Genomic DNA, 25,608 nt, shown 5'->3' with positions numbered 1-25,608 from the left:
AGCCGGGGAATTGAGGTTTTACAAAAGTTCCGTGATTCGGTGTGTACTGTTTCGCAACAAGACGCTCCGACAGGTGAGGTGCTAACCACAAAATGACGATGCGACATAACTGACGATTCTTTTCAAAGCAGCGGCCCGTGAGCCTTATTCAGAGCCCAGTGATCTGTTACTGCCATTCAGCTCTGTTCCGGGTCTAAGTCAGACGCCCATGGCTCAAGATTTCGGCTACTTCCTGAGTTCCGATTTGCTCAACGAGAGTTGGTTCAACACACAAGGCATCGACTTTAGCAACTGGTCGGTTTTCCAATGACATGTTACGGCTCACGAATTGTCACCGATGAAAGGTCGGCAAATGCTAAAACAATCAAAAATTTCATTTAAACAATGCCAGCTACATAAATTACGTCTCATCATCCGTGCACAAGCTGTCTAAGAGACGGGAGCCTCAGAGTCGTGGAACTCGGTCAGCTTCAACAGCTTCTTGGCGTTGTCGCGGCCAATCTTGCGGTAGTTCTCAACACCACCGACAGCCTCCTTGACCTCGTCGGCCTGGCCATCCCACCAAGCAGAGCAGTTTTCGATCGTCTCGTAGGGATAGTCGACGCTGAAGAGCACGCGGTCGGCGCCGATCTCGTCGACGACGTACTTGAGGGCCCTGGTGGAGAAGTCGCCGGAGGTGGTGACCCAGATGTTCTGCTTGAAGTAGTCATAGATGGTCTTCTTGCACATGCCGTTCTCGTTGCCCTCGTCCTTGGCGATAGGCTTCTTGACGTCCTCGAACCAGTGGTTGATTCTCCACATGTCAATCAAAAGATGCTCTCCCAGGTGACCGACAATGATTTTGAGGTTGGGGAAGCGGTCGAAGACGCCGTTGGAGATGAGGCCCATGAGGTGCAGGTTCACGCCGTTGGCAAAGGACAGGGGCGGGCCGATAAGGTACTTGCGCTGCGCGTAGAGCTTTTCGTAGACAACGTCGGCAGGAGCGGCCGGGTGAATATAAACGGGGACATCGAGCTCGGTGACAACCTTCCAAAAAGTGTCATACTCGGGCTGGTCGTAGAACTTGTACGTCTCGCCATTGGGCCCGGCGTGCTGGAAGTCGCAGAGCAGGGCGCCGTGGAATCCAAGCTCCTTGACGCAGCGGGTGAGCTCACGCCCGGCCTGCGACGGGTCGTGCATGGAGAGGCAGGCGAAGGCGCCGAGCTTCTGGCGGTGGTCCTTGATCTGGCCGTAGGCCCAGTCGTTGACTTCGGTGGCGCGGCGCTCGGCCTCGGCCTGTTCGGCGATGCCCTGGATGCCCGGCACGGTCAAGGAGATGATGGTGTAGCCGATGCCGTGCTCATCGGAGAGCTTGATGCGCTCGTCGTTGATGTCGCTGATCTGGCGCATGTAGCGCTCGCGGTCGTTGGGGTTGATGTACAGGGCGGCCTCGCGCTGGGACTTGACCTCCTGTCCGGCCATCTCATAGGCCTCCTCGAGAGCGATCTTGCCGAGCATTTTGGTGGTTGTTTGGGAGTGTTGTTTGTTGAAAGTTGGGAGTGGTTGAAAATTGTTTGCTTTGAGAGTTACTCGAGAGTCTGGTTCAGTTCTGTGTGTTGCTTGATGCTGATGAATAAAATAAAATCTCGTCCTTCGAAGGCACGTCGACCCTTCTTATACTTGGCATCATCTTGTATCGAACGTCGTGGAGATCACGGATTTCACGGACCCGCCCGCGGCCATCCCGATCATGACGGTAGCCATGACGTCTGAATGCCTCCGTGTCAACCGCCCTCGCAAGCCTGAAAATACTGGAGTCTTGACCGTTGTCTGATGGCGGGAGTTCCAATTTTGTGGTGGCGCCCCACCAAGAGATCCCAATTCGGTCCTGGTAACCAATGGGAGGGCCGTCTTACCTCCGCGAGACCATCGGGGAGATCGCGCGGTTCCGAAATCTGCGTCATAGCGCTCCGAAGTGGGTCGTCCGGGCCGGAACCCTCGCGGCGCATGGTAACATGGTCAAAGGTAAATCGGATGCGGCACTGAGCGCACGTAGACGCCACCCATCATTGTTTTTACATCAGCTAATCGGTCACAGCGGAGATATAATCAAGATGTTTTGCAGGTCTTCCGTGCGTTGTCACAACCTGTAGACGTCATTTCTTACTGCTACAGGCAATCTCACGCGTACCTTTCATTAGCATTTAACAATGATTTCCATCCAGGAGCAAACAGACCCTGAAAATTCTTGATTACGGTGCAAACTCGTGTTTACTCGCTTCAAGTCGAAAATCATGGGGACTGGAATAGTCTAGTGCTCCGGGAAGACGTTAATGAGACTTCATGAAATCCATCTACCAGAAGCACGATTCCAGCTATTGGCTCACATGAGACAGGGATGTACATTTTGGGTGGGTTCTTCGCCGTTTTTGACCTAAATAAAAAAAGAAATACTTAGCGCAATCGGATCTGGAACTTTCTTTTCTTTTTCCTTGTCTAGCTTGATATCAATTAATACTTGTACAGAATGTTTCACTGACTACCGGGGTGATGTGCACATGCCCCAGTACTACGTCCGGACCAATCCCTGCAGAGTTGAAGACACAGTCCCAGATAGAGAACCTCTCATAGGATTGGGTAGCAAGCAGTCTCGAGACAGAATCAAAACGAACCGTGTACTATGTACCAGACGCGTTGGTGTGCACTCGGCTGCTGAAGCTTTCATTTGATACAAAGATCTAATATTATTCGGGCTGCTGTCCCATAAGGCCTTGGTGTCAGTCCTCTCTCAGCCGAAAGTGTCTATAAACCTCTAAGTTGCTAACATTATATTTCTCCAGTAATCGCTTCTCGAATAAGCCAGATTACCGTACTGACTAGGAATTCGCGAAAGAACCTAACTTGTCCACATTTGCTGACGACCAGGCCTGGCTCACTGGTTCTTGACAGAGGCCACGTCTTCTGAACACATGCTGACATGCACTTTTGGAGAAGCTAACGTATCACCTGCAGGAGCCTACTTTTCTTGCACTTCCGGCGAATCAGCTTCTATCAGAATGAGGGGTTTGTGTCACTGGCCGCATCGCAGGCCTGGGCATCCGACGGCAGTTTAGGCAGCAATTAGTGAGTCGTTGACGTTTTGGCGCTGTTGCCCCCGGAGCCTGTTTGGTTATTTAGTCATGCGGGATTTCCCCTCGATGTCCCGAGAGGAAGCAATATGATTGTTTCATGTGAAGGTTACGAGGAAGATGACGGAAGAGACTGTCCAGTAGTAATTTAGTGTGTCTTTCCCCATGGCGCGTCCATGCTGCCCAGCCGTAAAGCACGTCTGAACAGCCACTGGCACCTTTAATTCCTCGCCTCCCCCCCCACCCACCCATAATAGCGCGCAGCCTATGCAAATATACAGCAGCGCGCTTTCATATTCAGTAACATTTAATGGTTAGTTTCCTAGGATAGGTTTCCAATTTTGGTACCCCGAGTAGTTACAATAATTTGACATAATCCGGAGAGTCTTAGAGCTTGTCGATGACCCTAGTACTCCCGTCCTCGAAGACTTTGAGGCGAGGTTTCTGCGAGATTTGCGGTCAGCTTGCGTCATAGGGCGAGGAAAAGGGGAAACGCGGGGATAACTTGCGTTATCAATGTCATGGTAGCCTTCGAAACGGCAATAGTTATGGTTGCAGTCCCTGAGCCATCTGCAATGATGCCCGAGCATACAGTTGACGTCGATGCAATCCGAGCCTTCGCTGCATGGGATGCCTCGAGACTATTAGATATTAGTATATTCAGTCATACAAGTGCCTTTCCAAACCAGTGCTCACCTTTTGCTTCAGTACCATAAGTTCTCCTGGGCTCAGCTTCTCGCCATGGGAGTAGAGGCAGTCCGGGTTCTTGCAGTTATTATGAAGATGATAGGCGTTACAGACATTGCCATCCCTGTTCATCCGTTCCTTGAACCGCTTCTCCGCCATGGGTTCGGTTTTGGAGAGCGGCTCGTCGACGCGCTGACTATCGGCGTTAAGAAGATAGTATTTGCGGGAGGCGGCGGGCTTCTTGGCAGCCGAGGAAATGTCGATAGTCTTGGGCGCCTTTGATGTCTTTGTCAAAGCAGACCATGTTGCAGGGGGGACCGATGCACCATTCGAGGGAGGGCTGGTCACACGGGCCAAAGTTTCCTTGGGCACCCCGTTGTTGGCAGAGATGGTACGAGGGGGGGAAATAGGTGGTGGCAGCGGTTGCATAATAGGAGGCTGCGGCATGCTCGCGATTGCCGATCGATCAACGCGAATCCTGTCAGGGATCCTCTCTGACCTGAATACCGACTTGAAGCTAATTCTGTGGAAGTTCAGGTGCTTAAAGCCCTCTTCCGCCGGGGTAGTCTCAATCAAGGTAAACTTAGACGACACCTTGTGATCTAGCTTGTACGGTTCGAGAAACGGCAAATACCCGTTGTCATGGCAAGGGCCGAAGAAGATATGCTTACACTGCGAGACGCGGACCATCCACCGGAGCATCTCGCGAACCTTGTGATCGGCAGACTCCTTGCCCGAGCCAACGTCGATGAAGCTGAAAAGGGGCTGCGCTCGACCAAAGCCTCGTCCGAATTCGGTAAGAGTCCTCTCAAGCGTGGTATTTGGGACGATTCCGGACGCGTGTAGCTTCTTGGCTAGTCCATCGACGTTGAGAACTACCTGGACGATGATATTCCAGTCCTCGCTGGCAGCCTCAGGATAAGCTTCAGTAACGTAGTTTTTAATCTCAGTCCAAAGGAGATATCCCGCCTCGGCGCCACCCTCGGCGCCTCTTTTCAGTAAAGCCTCTTGAAAAATCGCACCGTCGCCGTCGATAATAGCAAAGACGAACGGATTAGATTCCTGGGTGTGCCATGTCAGCCTTGCCGTGCTCATTCGCGATATCAGGCTGGAAACACGAGTGAACATACGTTAATCTTGTTTAGGGAAGACACCTCACGGCCTAAGTTGTTTGCCTTGGTTTGCCACATTCGGCGAGACTCGACCTCATTATTGTAATCATCACACTTCTCGCGATAAAGCTGCTGAAGCTGCCCGTGGCGAACGATCAGTTCCTGTGTTGCATGGTTAGTCAATAACACGATCTAAATACACCCAAAGAAGCGCTTCACTGCCGCAACTACCCTCGTCAGGCGATCGCAGCGTGTGGTAGAGCGCACCTCACCTGCATCATTTGGTCGCGAGTGTAGTCATTGTGGCGGAATATTTCCATCTGCTGGACATATTGGGTTAAATCATCTAAATTATCCATGTCGCTAAGTACGTGGCGTCGCGGACCGCCGGATCAATTGAACAGGAAGTTTGGCTGCCGCCGAAAAATATTGATTCCGGTAGCCGGTGGTGAGAGTGAGCGTGAAACGTGAGATGGAGAGGGCCCAGGTGAGGTTGTTGAAGTTTTTGAGGTTGTGCTAGGGGCGGTGGTCATTACTTAAGCTAATAAAGGTGGTGGGGTCGGAGCCTTTAGGACATTGGCTGGTTGGTGTTCTGGGTCTCGGCAATCCGCCGTGTGTGAGATCCCTGCACGGGGCCTTTCTTGACATGCCCTGAACATGTTCTAATCATGTTTAGCCAGCAAGGAAGAGTAGGACTGCCTTGTCTATAGGATTGAGATATGACCAATGAAAGGGGCAGCTTCTCTTTTCTGTTTGTGGAAATGTTTGTCTATGGCGGGGACCTGCATGGGCTGCTGCGTGTGTCCAGACGTGGCACTCACTCTCTTGTCCTTTGCTACGCTAGTCGGTTTGTCCCCTTGGGCTGCTTTGTGGGCTCCCTGCAGGTTGGGCATACTCAATCACTGGATAAAAATGTGATTCCTTGAAGCAGTATGGTATTATTGAAGAAAATCTCTCCTTGAAATGGGTGTTCCGGAAGTTTCTATTAGGCTCGTTATGCCTTTATGCATATGGCTCATATCAAAATGAAAGCCAGTGATTGTCTGAGTAACTACGGGTTGCGCAACACAACAGCCGAGACAGCAAAGAAGAATAATGACCCATCATAAATTGCATTGCATTTTGAGAAGATATTTGAGGAGGCGCCAAGCTGTTCGTCACAAATGTCATGAAAGATACACAGTTCTTTTGTTTAGTACTACAAGAAGGACAGCCGGAGCCACGACGTTGTCAGAAATTGCTCTCACCTGTTTGTCCACAAATATCACCCCTGTCCAGCAATGCTACTACCCCACACTATGCCATCTTAAAACCGGGTGGAGGACATGACCCACATATTTACAGGCCACCCAAGATAGATCCAACAACTCGGCTGGCTTCTTGATTACGCGTCCAGATTAATGACTTCATCCGGCTTGTTGATCTTGACTGTGCCATACGTTTCGTGATTTATCCGAGTATTTCGTTCAAAACATTATTTTTTAGTTTGACGTTGTACCTGATTTAAACTTTAGTTTTGGACGAGCTAGAAGCACATACTTCAGAAAGATTTGCAATGGGCTATGAATAGATACCACGCGGCATAAATATGATTGTCGCACTTCCCGATAGTTCATTGGTGCGGTAACTCCACTTAGAGGTTAATGTCAATACCAACTACCATCAAGCATTTATCATCAGTCATTACAACTTCCTTTTACAACCCTAGCGCACAACAATCCTTCACATAACAAACTCTACAGCATACCACACATCTGCTATTCCCATCAAAACCATGTGCCTTGGCAGAGGCAATGGCTTCGGCCCAAAGAGTTGAACAGCAGGTGGTATTCCTGGGAAAAGGACAAGACAATTATCCCTGTATAAAGAATCACCAAAGAGTTGGTGCAGGATGCGGGTAGAGTAGTTTGCAGCCATATTTGAGGATATTAAAGAGAAGAAAAACAGCCATGTGCAATAATCAATCCGAGATATCTGTCCTTGAATCTCGCAAGGCGGTCATATTCTGTACCCGTGGGTACGCTGGGGATGTTATACTGGGGCATGGACGCTGTCAAGTACCTTAAAGTGGCCTAGGCATGGCTGAAATGTCCACCACATTAGGTTCGTGCTGTCCATATAAGCAGAGTGAACTGAACTACGTTACAAGAAGCTTGGATTAGGGGGAGCGCTCGTTATCATTACTTTCATTCTACTTCCGAATTTGCCTGCCCGGCTATTTTTCTCGTCGTATTATTATCTGTGTAAGAATTTGATAACAAGCCTGACAGGTTAACAAGAGTTCAATGCGTATCCAGCCACACTGATCACATGCTGGTGTTTTTCTACAGTTCCGATGTTTCGGAACTAAGGGTAACATCAGACCTCACTGTTCTCAGTAGCGTTTCTTCTCTGACCTCCCACCAAAGTCATTGGTATATCTTCTAGTCTAAACTAATGACGTGCAACTGCAAGTATACTGATAACTACAGCATATCGACGTTACCACCACAAAACGAATATTAGGTAAATCTGTGGAGCAATACCGTCGTATAGCTATCCGTAATACCATAAAATGCCAAGTCACGCTTGCATGTAATTGATAAACCTTTTTGTATCCAAAAATAGGTAGTGAGAATACATGTCAGATATTTGGCAGAGGTACCATTTACGTACAAAACTCTTAGACCTGAAACATATATACCTTTTCTAACGTCAGTTGATAACGCGGAATAATTCCATCCACCCACGGTACCGAGTGTGCTATATCCAGAAAACGAGCCGATCTCTGCGAGATATTAGTAGGACTACATTGTAAGAGTAAGATGCCCAGATAATTTCAAACATAGACAGAATAAAAGTCCAGATCCTTAGTCGCCGACAGCATTGATCGGTATCAATTCTACCTCTTTGGTTATGGATCACTTGATCAAACGGCAATGGTATAACCCCCAAGCATATCAGCAGTGTATTGGAGTAACATGATGTTAAATGGGCCCCAATTATAACGACGAGCCATACTATCGAGCCTGCGTAACATCGCAAAGAGGACTTTAACATTCGCCCTGCACGCGGATACTTCTTCGGTATCGAAACGAAAATGGAACTATCCTCGCAGCAAGTGACTTCGTAGCCAAACTTTCCTCGGAAATCTTTAGCAATGGGGAAATGGGGACGACAAAGTCAGTCAAGGTCCTAGGAGAGACGCTGACATTGAATCGGTCAACGCCATGGAGTCAATTGTCCACCAATAATGCCAAAATGCCGAAACCGCCAACGAGATGGCCGCAGGCAACCAGAGAGCTGCAAGCGTACCATCTGCAAGATATTGTAATTGCAGAATCATCAATGACCCATTGGATATACTGTTACTTCAGACAAACGAGGCAAGCGATTTGATTAACATGGTAGTGACAGCTCGGCGTCTCGGGTCCATTTCCATAAAGTACCTGGTGGGCACGCCCTTGTGCGTGCATGTAATTACCCAACAATGTTTTACAGACGCAAATGATTACAGGAAAATGCAGATGTATAGTGCAGCAATTAATGCATTGTACTTCTTGCTTACTTCTGCATGCCAAGGTTGTATCACATCTACCCTGGTAAACAACTGGCGGGGACCTCACCGTAAGCTGGTGGCACAGCACACCAGTTAGGTGATGTGCAGCCAGTAAACTTGCAATTCTGCAAATTGGAACTCCGGGTGAAGCTCCGCTATTAACCAGGTCTGGCAGGCACAGCAAACAACCTGAGCTGTTGCAGGGGCATATGAATTTGATGTCCAATTTCCACATACCTTGTGTTACAGTCGCTTCCTGAAATGCTTACTTCCCCAATGTCTCTCGGCTTCGCTTTCGTACTTCATTGGTCGCATTCGATGTTCATGTCTTAGTATGATAAGAGAATAAAGGAAAAATGGCACACTTAAGAGCTTGTCCTGGGCCCCCAAGATATCTGTGCATCGTTGAAATAAGATCTCCCGTCGATTCACCTGTTCTCATACTGGCAATTGCCACTTTCCTGGTACAATGGCTTATATTGCCACAATATGCGCGGCCCTGTGGCTTTCCAGTCCTTCGGCTGCGCAAATCACGTTGGGTTTCCGCCCCCAGCCTCAAGAAGCTTTGCCTGCCACAGGTTACCCTAGTGTACGGATGCCAATTTTCCCCCACTCTGGTTACCTTTTTCTTTAGTGCTAGGCCGCTGACGTTTTTCTGGTATGCAAGTGTGACGCTCTCATTGCAGCTGGACTTGTCAACCGTGTTTTCTTCCCACCAGATATAGAATACAACTCCAGCATAACGTCATATTGGTCTGGAACCGTGCAGCAGCTTCACCCATGGTGCATCGTAAAGCCAGAAAATACCGAAGAAGTCTCGAAGGCTCTTTCAGCTCTTGTCAAGACTAGCCCTGCAGGCAACTGGGACATTGCCGTGCGCGCAGGTGGGCATTCTCACTTCCCTTCAAACAATGTGGCTCAAGGTGTCACGATTGACCTGAGCCGCATGAATTCTACGGTGTATAACAACCACAGTGTAGGTATCTCATATAGCAGTAATGCGACTTCTGATATGTGCTAAAATTATTTGAAGGGAACTGCCGCTGTCCAACCCGGCGCCAGGTGGGGATCCGTTTACAAGGAGATTGAGAAGTACGGCCTGTCCGTCACAGGAGGCCGCGAGGGGAATGTCGGCGTTGGCGGACTAACTCTCGGCGGCGGAGCTTCTTTTCATACTGGGACTCATGGCTTTGCGTGTGATGGTGTCAGAAACTATGAGGTGGTTTTGGCCGATGGCGCTATTGTGAATGCTAACGCAGATGAGAATCCGGATCTTTTCAAGGCACTTAAGGGTGGCAGCAACAATTTCGGCATCGTTACCCGGTTCGATATGCAAACATTCCCAGCAGCCCGAGGAGGGCTGTGGGGAGGTCTGTTATTTTTGGGCTATGAGCACAAACAAGTTGTCATGGAACAGTTCGTCAGGCTTGTTGACACCAATCACGAGCATCCCGAGGATACCGAAGTCGTCACCTTTGTCTACTCTGGGGAGGGGCCTACCATGATTGCTATAAGCGCTGTAAACACGGCCGGCGTCGCGAACTCCACCTCCTTTGCGCCTCTCACTGGCCTTCCCGCCATATTAGATGACAGAGGGAGGAAGACTTATGGAACCCTTATCACAGACTATGCTACCGCGGGTGGTAAGAGGTACGTTCTTTTCTAGTATTGGATTGTTTCTCATCGTACGGTTCTAAAGACCCGCAGAAACGTATGGTTTTCTCTCTGCTTCCACAACGACATCGACATGATGATTAAAATGTCGGACCTTTTCGATGAGCTGCTTCTAGAGCTCCAAGCTCTAATCCCCTCACCGGACCTTGGCCTCTCCTCTATCAGCCAACCCCTCCCAAAGCACTTCGCAGGAAAGGGCAATAGCAACAACGTCTTGGGCCTTGATACGTCGTTAACACATAACTCGATCATCTGGCTTGGGCAGGTTCAGACACGCACCGGAGAACAAGAAGCCCTAGCACATGCCAAACTAGCCGCCATGACTGCCAAGCTCGAGGCATATGCCGAGACCAGTGGCAAGGCGACCCCCTGGCGGTATCTGAACTATGTAAACCCCGCTCAGGATCCGATCAAGACGTACGGCGAGGATAATGTCAGATTTCTCAAGGAGGCTGCGACCAAATATGATCCAACTGGTGTTTTCCAGACCAGAGTTCCGGGGGGCTTCAAGATTTCAAAAGTGGCTTTATAATGTCTGCCGAGACAATTACTTGTTAATGTCGTGCAACTGTTACAGTCAATGCTGGTTTTGTACAGACACCTGATGGCTTATGATTGACAAGTCAATGGACAACAGCAAAGCCGTGCCACGCGAGCTTTTCAAATATTTACATTATCATATTGCAGCAAATATATGTACTCTTCATGTAAAGTGACATTTCGTCAAGTGACCGTTTTCAGAACATGCTCACTACTTAACACACATACTACAATTTGAGTGGCTTCGTTGTAGTGCCCTACATTCTTCTGTAGTTGAAAAAGGTTTGGAAAATGCGGTCCTTCTGTCCAGGAGTGAACTCATTTGTGCTAAGAAATAACCGTTAGCGATTGAATTATCAACGAGTTGGAACTAAGGGGACTTACCAAGAGTCATCCGTGTAGCCCATGAAGTTATGAATGGGGTCTACTCCCGGGAGATCCGGGCAGGTATCCGACACAGTAGGGCAGCCGTAAACTTGAGTTCTCTGAGCAGGTGTATCGGCCACAAAATCACCGCCGGTATCGGAGCAACCGCCAGCGAAGGTGTGGTTGAGGCCAAACCAATGGCCAGCCTCGTGGACAGCAAGATGGCCCAGGTTCCATTCTTCGAATCCGCCCTGCTCGACGGTGAAACCCGGCATGGTCATCGCGCTAAGCTGACAGGAGTCCTTGTAGAAGGTCAAGCTGTCGGGGTTCGTAATCACCGTCGGAAACTGGCAATAGCCAGTGGCTCCCGGCGAGTAGCTGCTGTAGAAGTAGATGTTCAGAGCGTCATATCCTCCCTTGCGCGAAGCCTTAAGGTAGGCGTTGAACTCATCCTCATGGAACTCCCAGCCGTTCCCTTCGTTGATAAGGAAGGCCGATCCCGTAAGGTTGTCAACATAGCGCTCAGTCGAGTTGAGCACCATGTTGATGTTGTGAGCCGCAAAGGCGTCGCGCAGAACCTTCCACTGGGCGTCGACAATCTCATTGGTAATGAGGTCGGCCTGAGCCACGGTGCTGGCGATGTGGAAGTTCACGTCGACAGTGAAGTTGCTGGGGTAGGTTTGACGACGGCCGGTCTTGCTGCTGAATTGGAGGGCATAGTCCTGGATGGCACCATCGTCCGAGACCTGACATCCTCGGCGGGCTGGGATCACTTGCTCAGCGCGGGGAACGGCGCTGGCGAGGCTTAGCGAAGCCAATCCAAGAATCAAACCCTTCATGATGGCAGTTGTATTGTCGATTTTACACGCAACGCTGAACTCTGCTCATGCATTGTTATTCGCCAGGGCGATATGGCGTTGCCGGCTTTTATCTTCGATTTCTTCTTCTTGGCTGCACGCAATCTAAGGAAAATAGGTTGTGTCCACTTTCCTCGTATTGCTGGCATTCCCACTTAGGTCAAGCTCCAATTGGCTAATGAGGTCGGTTCATGCATCTATTTACAGTTGCCAATGCCGAGATCCCTGTCGGCAACGGTCGACATGGGGCATCACCTGCCACATTTCAGGCATTATGATAGTTGATCAGTGTTTTCCAAAATCCACCTTCCCTAATAAGCACAAGTTATCCTTGAAAGCAACGTTAGAAATTGTCATTGACAGACCGCATAGCAAATAAATGGCATGATCTGTTCTCGCTACTTACGAATAGTACTTAGAATGACTGAGAATCACGCCTGGTATGTATTCAACGATGATAAAGTTTTGGTTGATACATGTAAAGCTGGTCGCTGCCCATGGTGTTTGTCTTCCACAACTCAACAAGCGAATAACCTTCGGTTTACTCCTTCGCCAACTCGGTTGAATGAACGCATCCTCGCGAAACTCACAACCCTGTATGCATTGTGTCCGGCCGACTTCATGCCGCCACAAGTTGACATGCTCTTCGCGATCGCTGTTACCGCTGGCACGTACCTTCATCGTGGAATCTTCTACGCGCTTTAGTAACACCTGAACACCACAGTCTTCCTGAAGCATACGGTACTAATAAAATCAGCTAACAATTTTCACGCGCTCCATCCTGCATCGCTCGGTAGGTTGGAGTTCAACTAGAAATAGGATGCCAAATGCCTGTTGTGGGCCTGCACCAGGTTGCAGATGGCCGTGATCGCAGTAGGAAAGATAAGAGCGGGTAACTGACCCGAAGCAGATCCAGGTGGATAATCTCTTTTCAGCAACTTCCAGACCGGATGTTTCTTGGGTGATACATCAGGTAAATGCGGAAAGAATGGAAAGCCTACAGAAGTACACCGAAGAAATCATCCAGAATGCATTGACGATTTGTTGGGCCGGGCTGTCTTCGTACCGAACAACATCGACCTATGATCTTGGGAGGTACTCACGGAATTAGAAGTGGATTTTTAATTCGATCCGAGGAAACAAGAGCGTGTGCCCGCTTTTGCATGTCCAACAGCCTGGTTTATGGCCAGCGTCGATATCACTGCTCAACGAACTCTGTTTTCGTCAACGGATTTACCAAAGAATTCCAACGCCGAATTGACTACACCTGCAAACCACTGTTGCTTTTACGAAGCCTTGGCAAACTTGATGATATTGAATATAAAATTCTCCGCCATACTGGAGTCACTTGCCTGTTAATGACAACTTCTATCTGTCTGTCATGTTACGCCCACCTCCGCGTCGACAACCATCTGTCTCGAACTCAATAAACAGTTTCCGAACTGTTTTTCAGGAAAACATTACTGGATAATTGCTTTGAGAACAACGAAGGAGGTTGTGGAGTGAGGGATCTGACTGTGTGGTAAGCAGGTTTGTTCTCTATCCCGATCCGGCAGAGCTAGTATGTATCGGCGTTCTCCTTTAGCGTGACCAGCAGCTACAAACTGGCAATGATTTGCTGTCACCAAAATGCTCACTCAATGTTTAATTAGATTTTTAAGATCCGATTCTCCCACAAGTAAATTGTGTGTAACTAATTTGCAGTCGAACTGCATAGATTTAGCCGCTGACGTACCTGGTGCCCGCATGGATGTCCGCCTCTGTTGACGGGCCGCTCCACGTCAGGTACAGGTGGATCGAGTTACACGTCAGCAAAGCTGACATGCATAGGTTCTGCAGCCGGACAGAATCGCTCAAAATGTCGGAACCGTCCCTGAGAAGCATAACCATCTTCAAGATTTTTTTGGGGCTGTAAAGGGTTCTTGTTGGCGCTCTGGGTGTTCAAATCCCACTTAATTAGCACTTATCACATGTTCATGATGGCTTGGATTTGTAGGCTCACAAGTCTCGTGAGAGAGCTAACAGAAAACATTCACCTCTGTCGTACAAGGAGTAGAATGAAGCGGCATCATACCCTTGCCTGCAGACTTGGCTCTGCAACTACCTTAGTTGATCATCTACTGGCTGTACATCTACCCCACAGCATTTCTCCTCCGCTCTCCCGTCATCTTACCAATATTAACCGCTGTCTCAGCTGATTGATTATTTCGTTTCATTTTCCCCCGGACCCTCACTTCGCCGACCATCTCCGGTTTCTCAAATCTAACTGGTATTCAAACTCCTTCTTTGAAATAAAATTAATATCTCGTGTGTTGAAATACAGAAAATGACTTCAGAAGGCCCAACTATTCAATTCGTATGTTGGGAAAGTTGCGATCCAAAAGGGCATGGAGCTTGTTAACAAAATACTAGGATCCTAGGGTCGTAGGAGATCTCGAAAACGATGCTCCAACTGATGCGTCTAGGTAGGACTCATCGCCTGAATACAAGGAAGGCCAACTTAGTTTACTAACGGCGACTACCTAAACAGCATGCGTGATTCAACTGCATCACTCAGCTCCAGTATTCGTGACTATCGAACCATCTACGGTCGGACTTTCCAGACGTCTAATACGACAGACTATTGGTAAGTGAGCGCAGGTTAAATCATCAACCGAAATGAAATGATCTCTTTAAGCCCTCAGATAATTCTCATGGTTGCTGACATGTATCACATTAGGGAGCCCAACGATAAGAAGCACATCGAGGGCTTCGACATAACGTTGGTTTCCATTGGAGGACATCCAATTGCAACAAAGAGCTGACAATTGGGCAGACATCAATATACCTTGATGCTCATGGACGACAAGCTGTTCAGCGCCCCCATTGAGAAAGGGCCCCTCGTCAGCAAGCCTAGCTTCCGGTTAGCTTAGCCAACAAATCTTTGCTAACTTGTCGCAGAAAATCCTTGACATCGGGACGGGGACAGGTATTTGGGCCATGTGAGTTCTAACCAATCGATATTCTGCTTGTAGGTATCATGTCGACTCACAAGGTATCTTCTAGCGACGTGGCTGATGAGTTCCCCGATGCTGAGGTGATCGGCACGGACATCTCACCAGTGCAGCCAAGCTGGATCCCGCCGAACTGCAGTTTTCAGATCGACGATGCCCAGTTGGACTGGACGTTTAAGAAGAATCACTTCGATGTAATCCACGCCCGATGTCTGTTTGGAGGCATTGATGATTGGCAGCGACTGTACGACCAAGCCTTCGCCCATCTAAAGCCCGGTGGGTGGTTCGAGAGTATGGAGATGGACATCATGACCCGTTCCCAAAACCCAGCTGTCGAGAATGACCTTGACCACATTTTCCGCAAGTGGGCGCCTCTCTTCTGGGAAGCGGGCGACATTACCGGCCGCACGTTTCGTATTGCCAACGACGATGGGCCAGGTCCATTTCTCATGGAGACTTACATGAAGAACGCAGGCTTTGTTGATATTGTCCACAAAAAATGGAAGGTGCCGATCGGAGGCTGGCCGCAAGACCCAAAGCTCAAGCAGATTGGGTTTTATGGCGGATTTTTCGTTGACCAATCACTTGAGGGATGGGCAGTCATGCCTATTGGCGAGATTCTCGGCTGGACCTTTGAGGAGGTCACGGAGCTTGTCGAAGCTTTACGCAAAAAGCTCCAGGACCCAAAGTCGCTGCCCTACTTCAACTTGTAAGCGATAATACTCCCAGGCTATGATCTATTGGGTACTCGGGTTGCAACTAACATCTTCATAGTCACATGGTTTATGGCCGGAAGCCGGAGCTTGATAAGACAGAGACCGTAACGTCAGAAAGGATTTGAAGAAGTCACATAAATATAACACGGAAAGGGAAATAACCACAGTCAAATTTCTCTGGCATGTAGACTTACAATTGTCTACCAGATAAAATAGACCCAGGTTTTAGCAGAACTATCGCAGCACACGAGCTACTTGATACCGCCGATTTTCTAGCATCAGCAGGCAAGATTACAGAATAGATCTCCAGATCGACCATGTTCCTCAGTGGCGACAGACACTTTCCCTGTACAACTGCGGAGTCTCTGCATTGACAACCTGGCGATATGTGATCCGACTCCACCTTGTTCTTTGGGGCGTTCCGGGGGAACGGCCCGGCCCCTGAAATGGAGAATCATCTGTATGCACGGCGAAGGGGCTGCCGCACGTTAAACGAATCAATAACCAAACCCAAGTGATTCGGTCATTCATCTGCAGGTTGTGGCTTGCAGTTACTCCCCCCACCTTCATTTTTCTCCTCCTTTCGAGCCCGTCGCCCACTTTCTGAAAACTATTTCTCTGTTTCTGTCTCCTTTCCTTCTCATGGTGGAAGTGCAATAATAATATCGCTCACTAGAATCGCCGGCCAAAATCGGGTCGGAAACCGTTCAAAATGTCAGCAGAGCAGGGTGTCCCGGCACCGATCCAATTTGTGAGTTACGGCTGGGCCGCACTACGGCACAGGTACCGGGCGTTTATGTGAGACCTGCGCTAACTGTTACTCTGCAGGATCCAGTCGTGGTGGGCGACCTTGACAACGATGACGCCTCGTCGGACGCAGCTAGGTACAATGAAATGGGATCCCACCCTTCATCCCTAGGCATTAAGCCCAGATGCTGACTTGAATCAAAAACGCGGTGCAGCCTGCGCGAGTCGACCGCGTCGTTGAGCTCGAGCATCCGCGACTATCGAACACTGTACGGTAGAACCTACCAGACTTCCAATACGACGGATTACTGGTGAGTAGACGACCCCGCGCATTTTCTAGCCAGTTCTGAGATAAGATGACATGTGATTCATGTCACATTGAGCATTTCCAGTTGTCGAGGTGGGCAGTCATACGCTAACAGTTCTTGGTCCCAGGGCACCGAATGATGAGAAGCAACTCGAGGGATTTGACGTGACGTACGGTACCTTACGAGAAAAGACAACCAAGGACACATCCTGACCGCTTGATAGACATCACTACACCTTAATGCTTATGAAAGACAAGCTCTTTGCCGCTCCTGTCGAGAAACGCAACCGCATGGTTAGTAGAACGTTGAAACTGATATCATTATCTTCCCCGCTGAAACATGTCAGAAAATTCTTGATATCGGCACTGGAACAGGAATCTGGGCTATGTAAGTTCCAGCCGGAGGCAGCATTGCATTCTTAAAGCCATATCTGGTTGCAATCCCGTCTGACTGATTGTTTTCAGAGACGTGGCCGACGAGTTCCCCGACGCCGAGGTCATTGGGACCGACATCTCGGCCGTCCAGCCCAGCTGGGTTCCCCCAAACTGCCACTTCCAAATCGACGACGCGCAGCTGGACTGGACCTTCAAGAAAGACTTCAACTTCATCCACATCCGCAACCTGTACGGGAGCATCGACGACTGGCAGCGCCTCTACAACCAGGCGTTCGAGCACCTGGAGCCCGGCGGCTGGTTCGAGAACATGGAGTTCGACATCCAGACCCGCTCGGAGAACCCGGCAGTCGAGAGCGACCCGAACCACATCTACAAAAGATGGTCCCCCCTGTTCTGGGAGGCGGGCGACATCACCGGCCGCACGTTCCGCATCGCCCAGGACGACCGCATGGAGAGGTACATGCGGGAGGCGGGCTTTGTCGACGTGCAGCGCAAGGTCTACAAGGTGCCCATCGGGGGCTGGCCGAGGGACCCCGACCTGAAGCAGATTGGCTACTACAGCGGCTTGTTCATGGACCAGTCCCTGGACGGCTGGGCTTTGCTGCCCATCGGTGAGATTCTGGGCTGGACGTACGAGGAGATCATGGTGCTTGTGGGCGAGATGCGCAGCGCTCTGCGGGATCCGAAGACCCTGCCGTACTTCAACTTGTAAGTGAATCCCTGCAGCTGAATGCTGCTGCTGTCGAAGTACACGAAAGAAAGCTTACACAATCAAAGCCATTTGGTTTATGGTCGGAAGCCAGAGGCTGAGAAGTAGGAGAAATCCCATGGATGAAGAGATTCTCATATATATATCAAGGGATTTTCCTCATACAGATATCGGAGTGAGTTTACTTTGCCACAGATAGATGTCCCTCGGTTTAAAATCAATACAAATTGGTGGCTTCACACGATGCAGCCAATCTACGACACTCCCGTAACAAGGCATGCTCAAGCCAAGAGCTCCTAGGCAATGATGGTTTGTTTATATTGCAAGATCTGGATTCGTTCTCCAACGATATCAACAGAACAGGAAAGAAAATATACACGGCTAAACCATGCCAAGATCAGACATTTCCCCCTGAAGAGTTCCACTTGGCCCTTGACATTTGTTCACAGTCTACGCCGCCGTCGGGGCGTACGCGAAGAACTCCTTGACAGCAACACCGGCAAATTGGCCGCCGCTTCCAGACGCAGTCAGAACGGCTCTCAACGCCGTCGTAGACACGGTCGTGAATGACGTCTCGGCAGGCGAATTCGTGACGTCAGTCGGGAACGAGGTGGCCGACACGGCCTTCCAGGAGGTTCCGTCCTGGTACTCGACCTTCCACGACGCGGGCGGGGCCACGCCGATGTTGGCGCCGGCCTCCTGGTCCGCGAAGAAGGCCAGGGCGACGCCGTTGAGCTCCACGGTGCTGTTCCAGGTCAGGGTCAGGGTGCTCGTCTGGGGGGACTGCTCGGCGGCGTAGGAGGACCAGTAGTCTGGCGGCAGGGGCTCCTCCTCGACGCGCTCGTCGTTGATGGACTTGATCCAGTACTGGATGGGCGTCTCGTTGGCCGACGAGGCGACGGCCTTGGGGGCGATGTTGCGGGTGGGCTCCCGGGCGGGGCCGGCGCGCTTGGTGGGCACGATCTTGTTGATGGCGGGCGGGCTCGCCGTGTCGTCCCAGGTGAGCGTGTCGATGGCGACGCTGCGGCGGAAATGGGTGCCGCCCTCGGCGTCGCGGGTGTGGTAGGCCAGGCCCCACTCGCCGTTGCTCAGCTGGTACGCTCCCGGGTGGGAGGTGGTGGAGGAGACGATGTCGACGAAGACGCCGCGGAAGGTCCAGGGTCCGAGACCGCTCTCGGCGGTGCCGTAGGCGAGGCAGGCGTGGTAGCTGGTGGGCGTGCAGGGGGAGTCCTCGCCGGCGTTGTTGGCGGCGTAGAGCATGTAGTAGGTCTCGCCGCGCTTCATGATCCAGGGGGCCTCGAAGAAGCCGGTGAGGGTGTCGACGTCGACGACGTCGCCCTTGATGGTCACCATGTCGGTTTCAAGCTCGTAGCCCTTGAGAGCGCCAAAGGTGCCGAAGTAGAGGTAGACGCGGCCGCCGTCGACGAGAACCGTGGGGTCAATGTTCTGAATGTTGTTGCCGGGGGAGGGCACCGTCTGAGAGATAATGGGGCCAGACGGGTGGGCGTCCTTAAACGGGCCGAGAGGGCTGTCAGAGACGGCGACGCCGATGGCGAAGGGGTCGGAGGCGGTGGTGTCCTTCTGCGTCACGGGGGAGTAGAGGTAGAACTTGCCATCCGGACCCTGCACGATCTGGCTGGCATAGGCGGTGCCGGCGCTGGCCCACGAGAAGATGGCCTGGGGCTCTGCGATGTTGCGGTGCAGGGTCCAGTCGGCGCCGGCAGGGTCAGGGTTCTTGGCCTCGAAGATCTGCCACTCGTTCATGACGAAGCCGTTCTCTGTCGGGCCGGCCTCGTCACGCCCGGCCAGGATGTAGAGCGTATCGTTGACAACCAGCGGCGCCGGGTCGGCCGAGTAGATGGAGCCATCGGCGAGGATGGGATTGCCGGTGGACTTGATCGCGGTGGAGGTCTGCCGGCGGACAGGGATCAGGCCTGCGCTCAGAGGCTGAACCAGCAGCGAAGTCGCGAGACTCGCCCACAACAAGTTGTTGAACATGGCGAGGTACGAACTGTAACGAACGAATGAGAAAAAAAAAGAATGGATAATCACCAAGTGATTCAGAAGTCGGATGGCACCGAAAGGTTCGGAGAATTTCTGGATGGGGTCGGGGGTCGGTGCCTTTTAACAAGGCGAATATAACCTTAGCAATGCACGTCCACTTTTCTTTCCCCTAGAATTAATTTCGTAAGTGACACGAATAGATTGGATTTGCACCAGATCATCCTTTAAAGAAGGAGTCGAACCTGTACTTTTCAAACCCCTTACCATGTCGCAGCTGGGGTTAACCACCCCATTTTCCAACCTAGTTCATTTTCTTCGCGAACTCAAGTATAGTAATCCAGAAACCTTTACTTTCCTAAGAATTCCCCTCATTTCTCCGGGACATACAAACAGTCCGCTGCCGGCCCACAAGCTCAACGGGGTGCCGCCATGTCCCATGCGTGGATTTCAATTCTCCCGTTGAGCATACTTAGCAGGGCGTTTGTCACATCAAATACCACTCTCTACTTGCGACCCAATCGAGGCGCGACTCGGTTGGAGTTGAGGTTGCATTCAGCGGGTGGTGGGCCGATGTACCCCGCGTTTGCGCTTGGATTCGTGCATTAGGCCGACAATACGAGCGTGTACGGGATGCATGGCTCTGTTCAACTTAACAAGTTGATGTCATGTCCTTCGACATGATCTGAAGACTAAGCTCAACGTGCAAAGATCTCTGGACGGCGGATTCAAGCAACTCGGATCACCTGCCCGATCTACAGTCGCATTCGGACGCTGACTACAACCCAACAGTCCAGCCCAGTAGTTGTGGGCCAAATGTCGAACGATGCCATTGGCCTGCATGGTATTGGCCAATATTAACGACCTTTCGACCCGAATGTTTAAAAGAGTTCTGGACTATGCCGAACCCAGAGTGGTATCTGCATGTATGAGAGATTGCAGGCTAGTTCCTAACTTCTTAGTTTTCTCAAAGTATAATGTATTATGGTGTCATTTGCCCTGGCAGTAGGCTTTCGGTGCCATGAATGGTTCCGGAACTACATGGATGGTCTGGCCCAGGCCGTATCGTAATCATTTCCAAGTCTCCAGCCAACGAGGCCTGATCATCTCCCATATTCATAGCAAGGTGGCCTCTAATAAACCCGGGTAACAACTATGGACTCCGAACATGGGTTGTTTTTTCACTTGGTTCCCCGCCTTCCGCCCTTCAATTTGTTCAGTCAAGACAATCTAGGGCTCAACAATTATCACATCACCGACGAATCGTCCCATGTCTTTGTTGACCCCGGCCTGCGCATCAATAGCCAGGACAAGAGCTCGTGTTCGGGACTGGAGCTTCAAGTCGCCAAAATCTGTTACCAGTCAGCCTCGTAGCGGATGAAAGGCGTCCCGCTCAACCAGCAACGTTACCTTCCAGCTGGGTTCAGCTCGGCAAGTCCATGGTTGACGCTCGTTTGTGTCTCACACGGGCATACACAACCCTTGCTGTTGGATTGTCCGGTCAGAATACGTGCAGGCGGTCAGCGGCAGCGGCAGCGGAAGCCGGAGATTCCACCTCCGGGTTGCTGACAGCGATCTTTCTATCGCTGCTGCTGCCAACCTTTCTATTTTCTCTTCTCTTCTATACATCAATCCACAGCTTCCAAATGCCTTATTGATATTCAGCAAGCTACTACCTGTACAGGTATCCCCTGTGACAACAACACTTTTTGTCTCCGGCATAATGTGTAAAAGTGCAAAGTCTATTCCTCTCAACCGGCACCAGCCAGCAGTTCTAGAGCCTGCGTAAACATAATCTCATTCTCATCTCTAGGTCTATCATAATTGACTGCGTAAAACAGCATCCTCTAACTTTTATGCGGCCCCCCAGCTTGGCTAAAAGCCGTCTATCTCCCAGGCCAGCATTCCGGCTTCTCCATCAACGCCCTCCCCCTTAAGCTCCATCTCTCGCCCCCTAGACGTCCCTCAGCTCCTTCTCCAAGACGTCAAAGTACAAGTCGTCCCTCAGCGCGTCCCCGTTGACGAGGTGCTTGTAGGGGAACTCGGCCCGCGCCCCCGTCCTCGTGTACCCGCGGCGCTCGTACCACTGGATCAGCTCGGCCCTCGTCCAGATGACCCACATCTCCATCTTCCGCACCCCCCACTGGCGGCGCGCAAAGTCCTCGGCGTAGGCCAGGACGGTCTTGCCGACGCCGCCGGCCTGGCGGTCCGGGTCGACGGCGAAGAGGCCGAAGTAGGCGACGGCCGGGTCCTGCTTGTGGCGCAGCACCTCGCAGCAGGCCAGCGGCGCGGGGCGGGTGGCGGGGCTGGTGGTGGTGACGGTGGGCGCGGGGGCGGCGTCGTCGGTGACGAGCAGGACGACGCCCTCGGGCTCGGCGATCTTGGCGAGCAGGCCGGCGGCGTCGATGCGCTCGTCGGCGACGAGGTCCGCCTCCGTGGTCCAGCCCTTGCGGGAGGACTCGCCGCGGTAGGCGGAGCGGATCAGGGGCAGCAGGAGGGGGACGTCGTCCGCGGTGGCGGGGCGGAAGGAGAAGGTTGGTTGCGGGGCCGTTACGGTCATTTTTGTCTCTTTTTTGTGTGTGTTCGAGTGGTTATTAACTACGGGGGTTTTGGTGGTTGGTTGGGGTTGTCGCGACGAAGGTTACGAGTCAAGCTTTTGAGTGTGGGGTTTAAAGGCGTCGGGGGGCAGATATTAAGGGGAACCGAGAGTGTTGAACGTTAGACGAAGTCTTGAGATGGCTTTGAAACAGACAGGACATTAAGATGGCGTTATAAGGTTATTTAAATACCCCCCTATGTTTATCAACGCAAAACCCACCGCATCACCAAAAGGGCCCTAAATTTCCCGAGATGGTTCCACCGGTTTCCAGCCAGAGTCAGTCAGTCAGTCGTTTACGGATACGCGCGATTGAGGATCCTACACTGGCAGGGCAGCCGAGCCGGGGCGGTGACGTTCTTCCCCGGAATGGGACCCTTTCGAGTCGTTTCGTTCGTCTTCCTGTCCTCAACCCGACACGGTGAGAATGCCGGAGGCCGCAGAGACCGAGTCGCCCGCCCAGCGTGCCGGGTCCCGCCGCCCCCCTGGATGCGAGTCCGTGGCGTCGAAAAGTGGGTACACGAGTCATTGAAGGGCGCATGCCGTTGAAAGGCGCATGCAGGACGATATGTCTACATTTTTGACATCCTTCCGACACATTCTCCCTGGCCCGCTCTGGCCCTACACTAGCTGGGGGCCAATCTCCGATCTCCAGGCTTGATATGCGGAATTCATCCTCCGCCGGGGCGCTGACGTGCAGCAACCCATCTTTGTAAAGGCGCGCTTGAGATCCCCCGTGACAAACGGTCGGTATCCCTGAAGCCGTATGCATCAATCACATTGGACAATTGCTGTAATACTCGCTTGCCAGAATCACAACTTTGTCGTTTAGTCCAAATTCAATAAGACTAAGAGATACAAAGCCTGGCGACGATGTGAGCGCAAAAGGTCTATTAACACAGTGTATTGACACAAACTCTACACGAAAGGGTATCAATGCTGCAATTGCAAATGCCATGCTATGCCATGCTATGCCCGAGACGCAACGTCCTCCTCTTCGTCCTTCACTTCTTCGCCTTTGGCTCGAGCACCTTGACCCCCTGCGCGCTGTCCCACACGCTGGCGCTCGCCTTGGCGGGGATCTTCCGGCCCCTCAGCCGCTGGTCGATCAGCCACATGCCCACCACGAACTCGGCCTTGCTCAGCATCCCCCGCCGGCTGCGGTCCACCACGTCCCACACCTCGGCGAGCTCCTCCTGCGGCAGCCGCGAGCGCCGCCAGATCTCGCGCGCCACGACGTTGACCACGCAGTCGGCGGCGTCCTGCGGCGGCTGCGGCGCGGCCTCGAGCAGGACGCCGCGGTTGCTGGCCCACACGGCCTCGTAGCGCCGCCGCTCGCGGAGCGTGATCTCGTCGCGCCACCGCCGCCGCGCGCCCTCGCGGTGCGAGTGCTTGTTGCTGGCGCGCTGGTGCTTCTTCTTGCGGATCTCGTCCTCGTCGTCCGACTTGGACGGCGGGTGCCGCAGGGTCTGCCGCATGCGGGGGGACTTGGTGCGGTTGGGCAGGGCAGGCGGCGAGAGGGTCGAGTTGCCCGTGTTGGAGGGGGTGAGGCGGGCCGCGGCCAGGGACCCGGCCATGATTGCGTTGGAGAGCGAGTTGAGCGGTAGGCTTGTACCTGACGAGGCGGGCGTGCGCCGCGGGGTTGTACGGTTGGGAGAGCCGTTCGCAGATGAACGACCGGGGGTGCTGTGGGTGGAATGCGGCTGACGAGCCGTCGGGCGGGCGGGGCTCGGGTCTGGCATTGCAGTCTGGACCGACGAAGCCGACACAAATGTATCGTTAGAAGAACTTGTATCGGCAGTCGATGGCCGGGGCTCGGACCCGGAGCGGCGGAAAGGCTCCTGCAGCGGCTCATGGCCACAAACAGATGCCATGCTCCGCGGCTTAGTCAAAGGCGGAGCTTCAGGCTCTCTAGTCACCCTTCCAGCTGTGCCCCGCGGTTGGGGAGGGGTCGGCGGACGCAGCTTGGCCTTGGATGCCGGCCGCGTCGGCTCGGGCGAGACGACTTCCGTCTCCGCCGGCTTAACCTTGGGCCGCGATCTTCTCGGCTCCGGAGTCGCAGGCGGCGGCGCTTTGGGGTCGGGCCTTGCCGTCCGAATGATGGGTGCCCCCATCAGCAGTGACGTCGACCGCGCCTCCGGAGACTCCGCGTGTTTCGGCAACGCGCTGCTCGCGAGCTGCGACTTCCTAGCTTGCGGCAACTGTTCAGACTCGGACCGCCGGTGACCAACCTTTTTGGGCGGCGAAACGGGCGGCTTGGCTGGCTTCGGCGCGGGCTTCTTCGCCTGCGGCGTTACCGTCTCCGGAGGCTCCCTCTCGGCGGCCGGCGTCGGCGTGACGGGCCGCGGCTTCGGCTTCGGTTTCGTCCTCGGCACGGCGGGCTTCTGCGGCACCGCAGACCCGTCCTCGGACCCGATCCCTATCCTCGCCGCCTTGGCCCTCGAGGGGCTCATCTCCCTCTCCGGCGTCAACGGCCGCAGCCTCGGCCGCGGGACGTCCCCGCCGCTTCTCTTGACGGGATCGACGTCCTCCCGCCCCTTCTCGAACATGCTTATCAGGTGTCCCGTGGCGGGGATCGGGCTCGCATCCGGCAGGTCGAGGCTGCTGACCGCACTGCCCGACTCCCCGCTGCCCCTCCTGCCCCTCCTGCCGCCGCTGGCCCTCGCGTTCTGCATCTGATGGAGCTGGTTCAGCTGCGCCGGCGTCAGCCCCACGGGGCTCGGCTGGAGCTGCGGGCTGGGCGACGCGCTGCGCGAGGCCGCCAGCGTGGCGGCGATATAACTCGGGCTCTTCGGGTCGAGCCTCGTGTGGGGGGCCAGGTGCGAGGCAGTCGGGGCGGCCGGGCTCGAGGCGAGGAAGTTGGACAGGCGGTCCCTCATATCGGCGGTCCCGTCGCGGCCGAATCGTTCCCTGTCGCCCGGCGTGGTGGCGGCGCTCGTTCCTGTGTGCTGGCGCTGCAGCGGGCTCGTGCTCATGCTCCGGTCGTAGTGGGATGCGGAAGACGCGGCGACCAGGCTCGTGGCCGTGGTCGGCTTCGGGGGCGGGATGGGTCTGGGTTTCGTCTTGTTGAAGGCGAGATTGGCGCCTTTTAGGGCCGCGGCCGCATCGGAGGCGCCGCCCGGGGCGGGTTGATGATGGTGGGTGTTCATCACCATGGCTATGGACGGCCGCGGAATGTCGTCGTGGTCGGAGGCAGCAGCATCGGAGGGTGTTGCTTCAGCCGCAAAAGGTGTAGTGATGGTTCAATGTATTGGCGATGGCG

The 25,608-nt window shown here is 52.8% G+C and overlaps 9 protein-coding genes across 9 annotated transcripts; 3 read left to right on the top strand and 6 right to left on the bottom strand.

Annotated features, from left to right (window-relative positions):
- Positions 1 to 429: 429 nt before the first annotated feature.
- Positions 430 to 1,497, bottom strand: EsH8_IV_000331 (amidohydrolase family protein; the record flags this gene model as incomplete). The annotated part of the gene is made up of 1 exon (XM_083265221.1): positions 430 to 1,497. One exon carries the CDS (start codon positions 1,495 to 1,497, stop codon positions 430 to 432), a length of 1,068 nt encoding a protein of 355 aa, XP_083124116.1.
- Positions 1,498 to 3,494: 1,997 nt separating this feature from the next.
- EsH8_IV_000330 (uncharacterized protein) lies at positions 3,495 to 5,265 on the bottom strand (the record flags this gene model as incomplete). Its single annotated transcript, XM_083265220.1, has 5 exons — positions 3,495 to 3,551; positions 3,617 to 3,748; positions 3,804 to 4,856; positions 4,925 to 5,068; positions 5,179 to 5,265. 5 exons carry the CDS (start codon positions 5,263 to 5,265, stop codon positions 3,495 to 3,497), a joined length of 1,473 nt encoding a protein of 490 aa, XP_083124115.1.
- A 3,648-nt stretch (positions 5,266 to 8,913) lies between these two features.
- On the top strand, positions 8,914 to 10,650 carry EsH8_IV_000329 (FAD-binding oxidoreductase; the record flags this gene model as incomplete). The annotated part of the gene is made up of 4 exons (XM_083265219.1): positions 8,914 to 9,033; positions 9,112 to 9,420; positions 9,478 to 10,094; positions 10,152 to 10,650. 4 exons carry the CDS (start codon positions 8,914 to 8,916, stop codon positions 10,648 to 10,650), a joined length of 1,545 nt encoding a protein of 514 aa, XP_083124114.1.
- Positions 10,651 to 10,915: 265 nt separating this feature from the next.
- Positions 10,916 to 11,863, bottom strand: EsH8_IV_000328 (zinc metalloprotease; the record flags this gene model as incomplete). The annotated part of the gene is made up of 2 exons (XM_083265218.1): positions 10,916 to 10,985; positions 11,043 to 11,863. The coding sequence occupies 2 exons, from the start codon at positions 11,861 to 11,863 to the stop codon at positions 10,916 to 10,918; spliced, it is 891 nt and encodes a 296-aa protein (XP_083124113.1).
- A 2,549-nt stretch (positions 11,864 to 14,412) lies between these two features.
- On the top strand, positions 14,413 to 15,587 carry EsH8_IV_000327 (class I SAM-dependent methyltransferase; the record flags this gene model as incomplete). Its single annotated transcript, XM_083265217.1, has 5 exons — positions 14,413 to 14,507; positions 14,601 to 14,642; positions 14,697 to 14,783; positions 14,850 to 14,862; positions 14,916 to 15,587. 5 exons carry the CDS (start codon positions 14,413 to 14,415, stop codon positions 15,585 to 15,587), a joined length of 909 nt encoding a protein of 302 aa, XP_083124112.1.
- Positions 15,588 to 16,302: 715 nt separating this feature from the next.
- Positions 16,303 to 17,857, top strand: EsH8_IV_000326 (class I SAM-dependent methyltransferase; the record flags this gene model as incomplete). Its single annotated transcript, XM_083265216.1, has 8 exons — positions 16,303 to 16,341; positions 16,419 to 16,474; positions 16,553 to 16,648; positions 16,773 to 16,814; positions 16,869 to 16,938; positions 16,992 to 17,032; positions 17,110 to 17,748; positions 17,818 to 17,857. The coding sequence occupies 8 exons, from the start codon at positions 16,303 to 16,305 to the stop codon at positions 17,855 to 17,857; spliced, it is 1,023 nt and encodes a 340-aa protein (XP_083124111.1).
- A 342-nt stretch (positions 17,858 to 18,199) lies between these two features.
- Positions 18,200 to 19,747, bottom strand: EsH8_IV_000325 (uncharacterized protein; the record flags this gene model as incomplete). Its single annotated transcript, XM_083265215.1, has 1 exon — positions 18,200 to 19,747. One exon carries the CDS (start codon positions 19,745 to 19,747, stop codon positions 18,200 to 18,202), a length of 1,548 nt encoding a protein of 515 aa, XP_083124110.1.
- Positions 19,748 to 21,704: 1,957 nt separating this feature from the next.
- On the bottom strand, positions 21,705 to 22,310 carry EsH8_IV_000324 (acyl-CoA N-acyltransferase; the record flags this gene model as incomplete). Its single annotated transcript, XM_083265214.1, has 1 exon — positions 21,705 to 22,310. The coding sequence occupies one exon, from the start codon at positions 22,308 to 22,310 to the stop codon at positions 21,705 to 21,707; it is 606 nt and encodes a 201-aa protein (XP_083124109.1).
- A 1,040-nt stretch (positions 22,311 to 23,350) lies between these two features.
- Positions 23,351 to 25,501, bottom strand: EsH8_IV_000323 (uncharacterized protein; the record flags this gene model as incomplete). Its single annotated transcript, XM_083265213.1, has 1 exon — positions 23,351 to 25,501. One exon carries the CDS (start codon positions 25,499 to 25,501, stop codon positions 23,351 to 23,353), a length of 2,151 nt encoding a protein of 716 aa, XP_083124108.1.
- Positions 25,502 to 25,608: the final 107 nt, after the last annotated feature.

Source organism: Colletotrichum jinshuiense, chromosome 4 (genome assembly GCF_051148585.1).
Source record: "Colletotrichum jinshuiense chromosome 4, complete sequence".
NCBI lineage: Eukaryota > Fungi > Ascomycota > Sordariomycetes > Glomerellales > Glomerellaceae > Colletotrichum > Colletotrichum jinshuiense.
The sequence above is the reverse complement of the archived record's forward strand: the minus strand, read 5'-3'. Positions and strand labels throughout refer to the sequence as shown.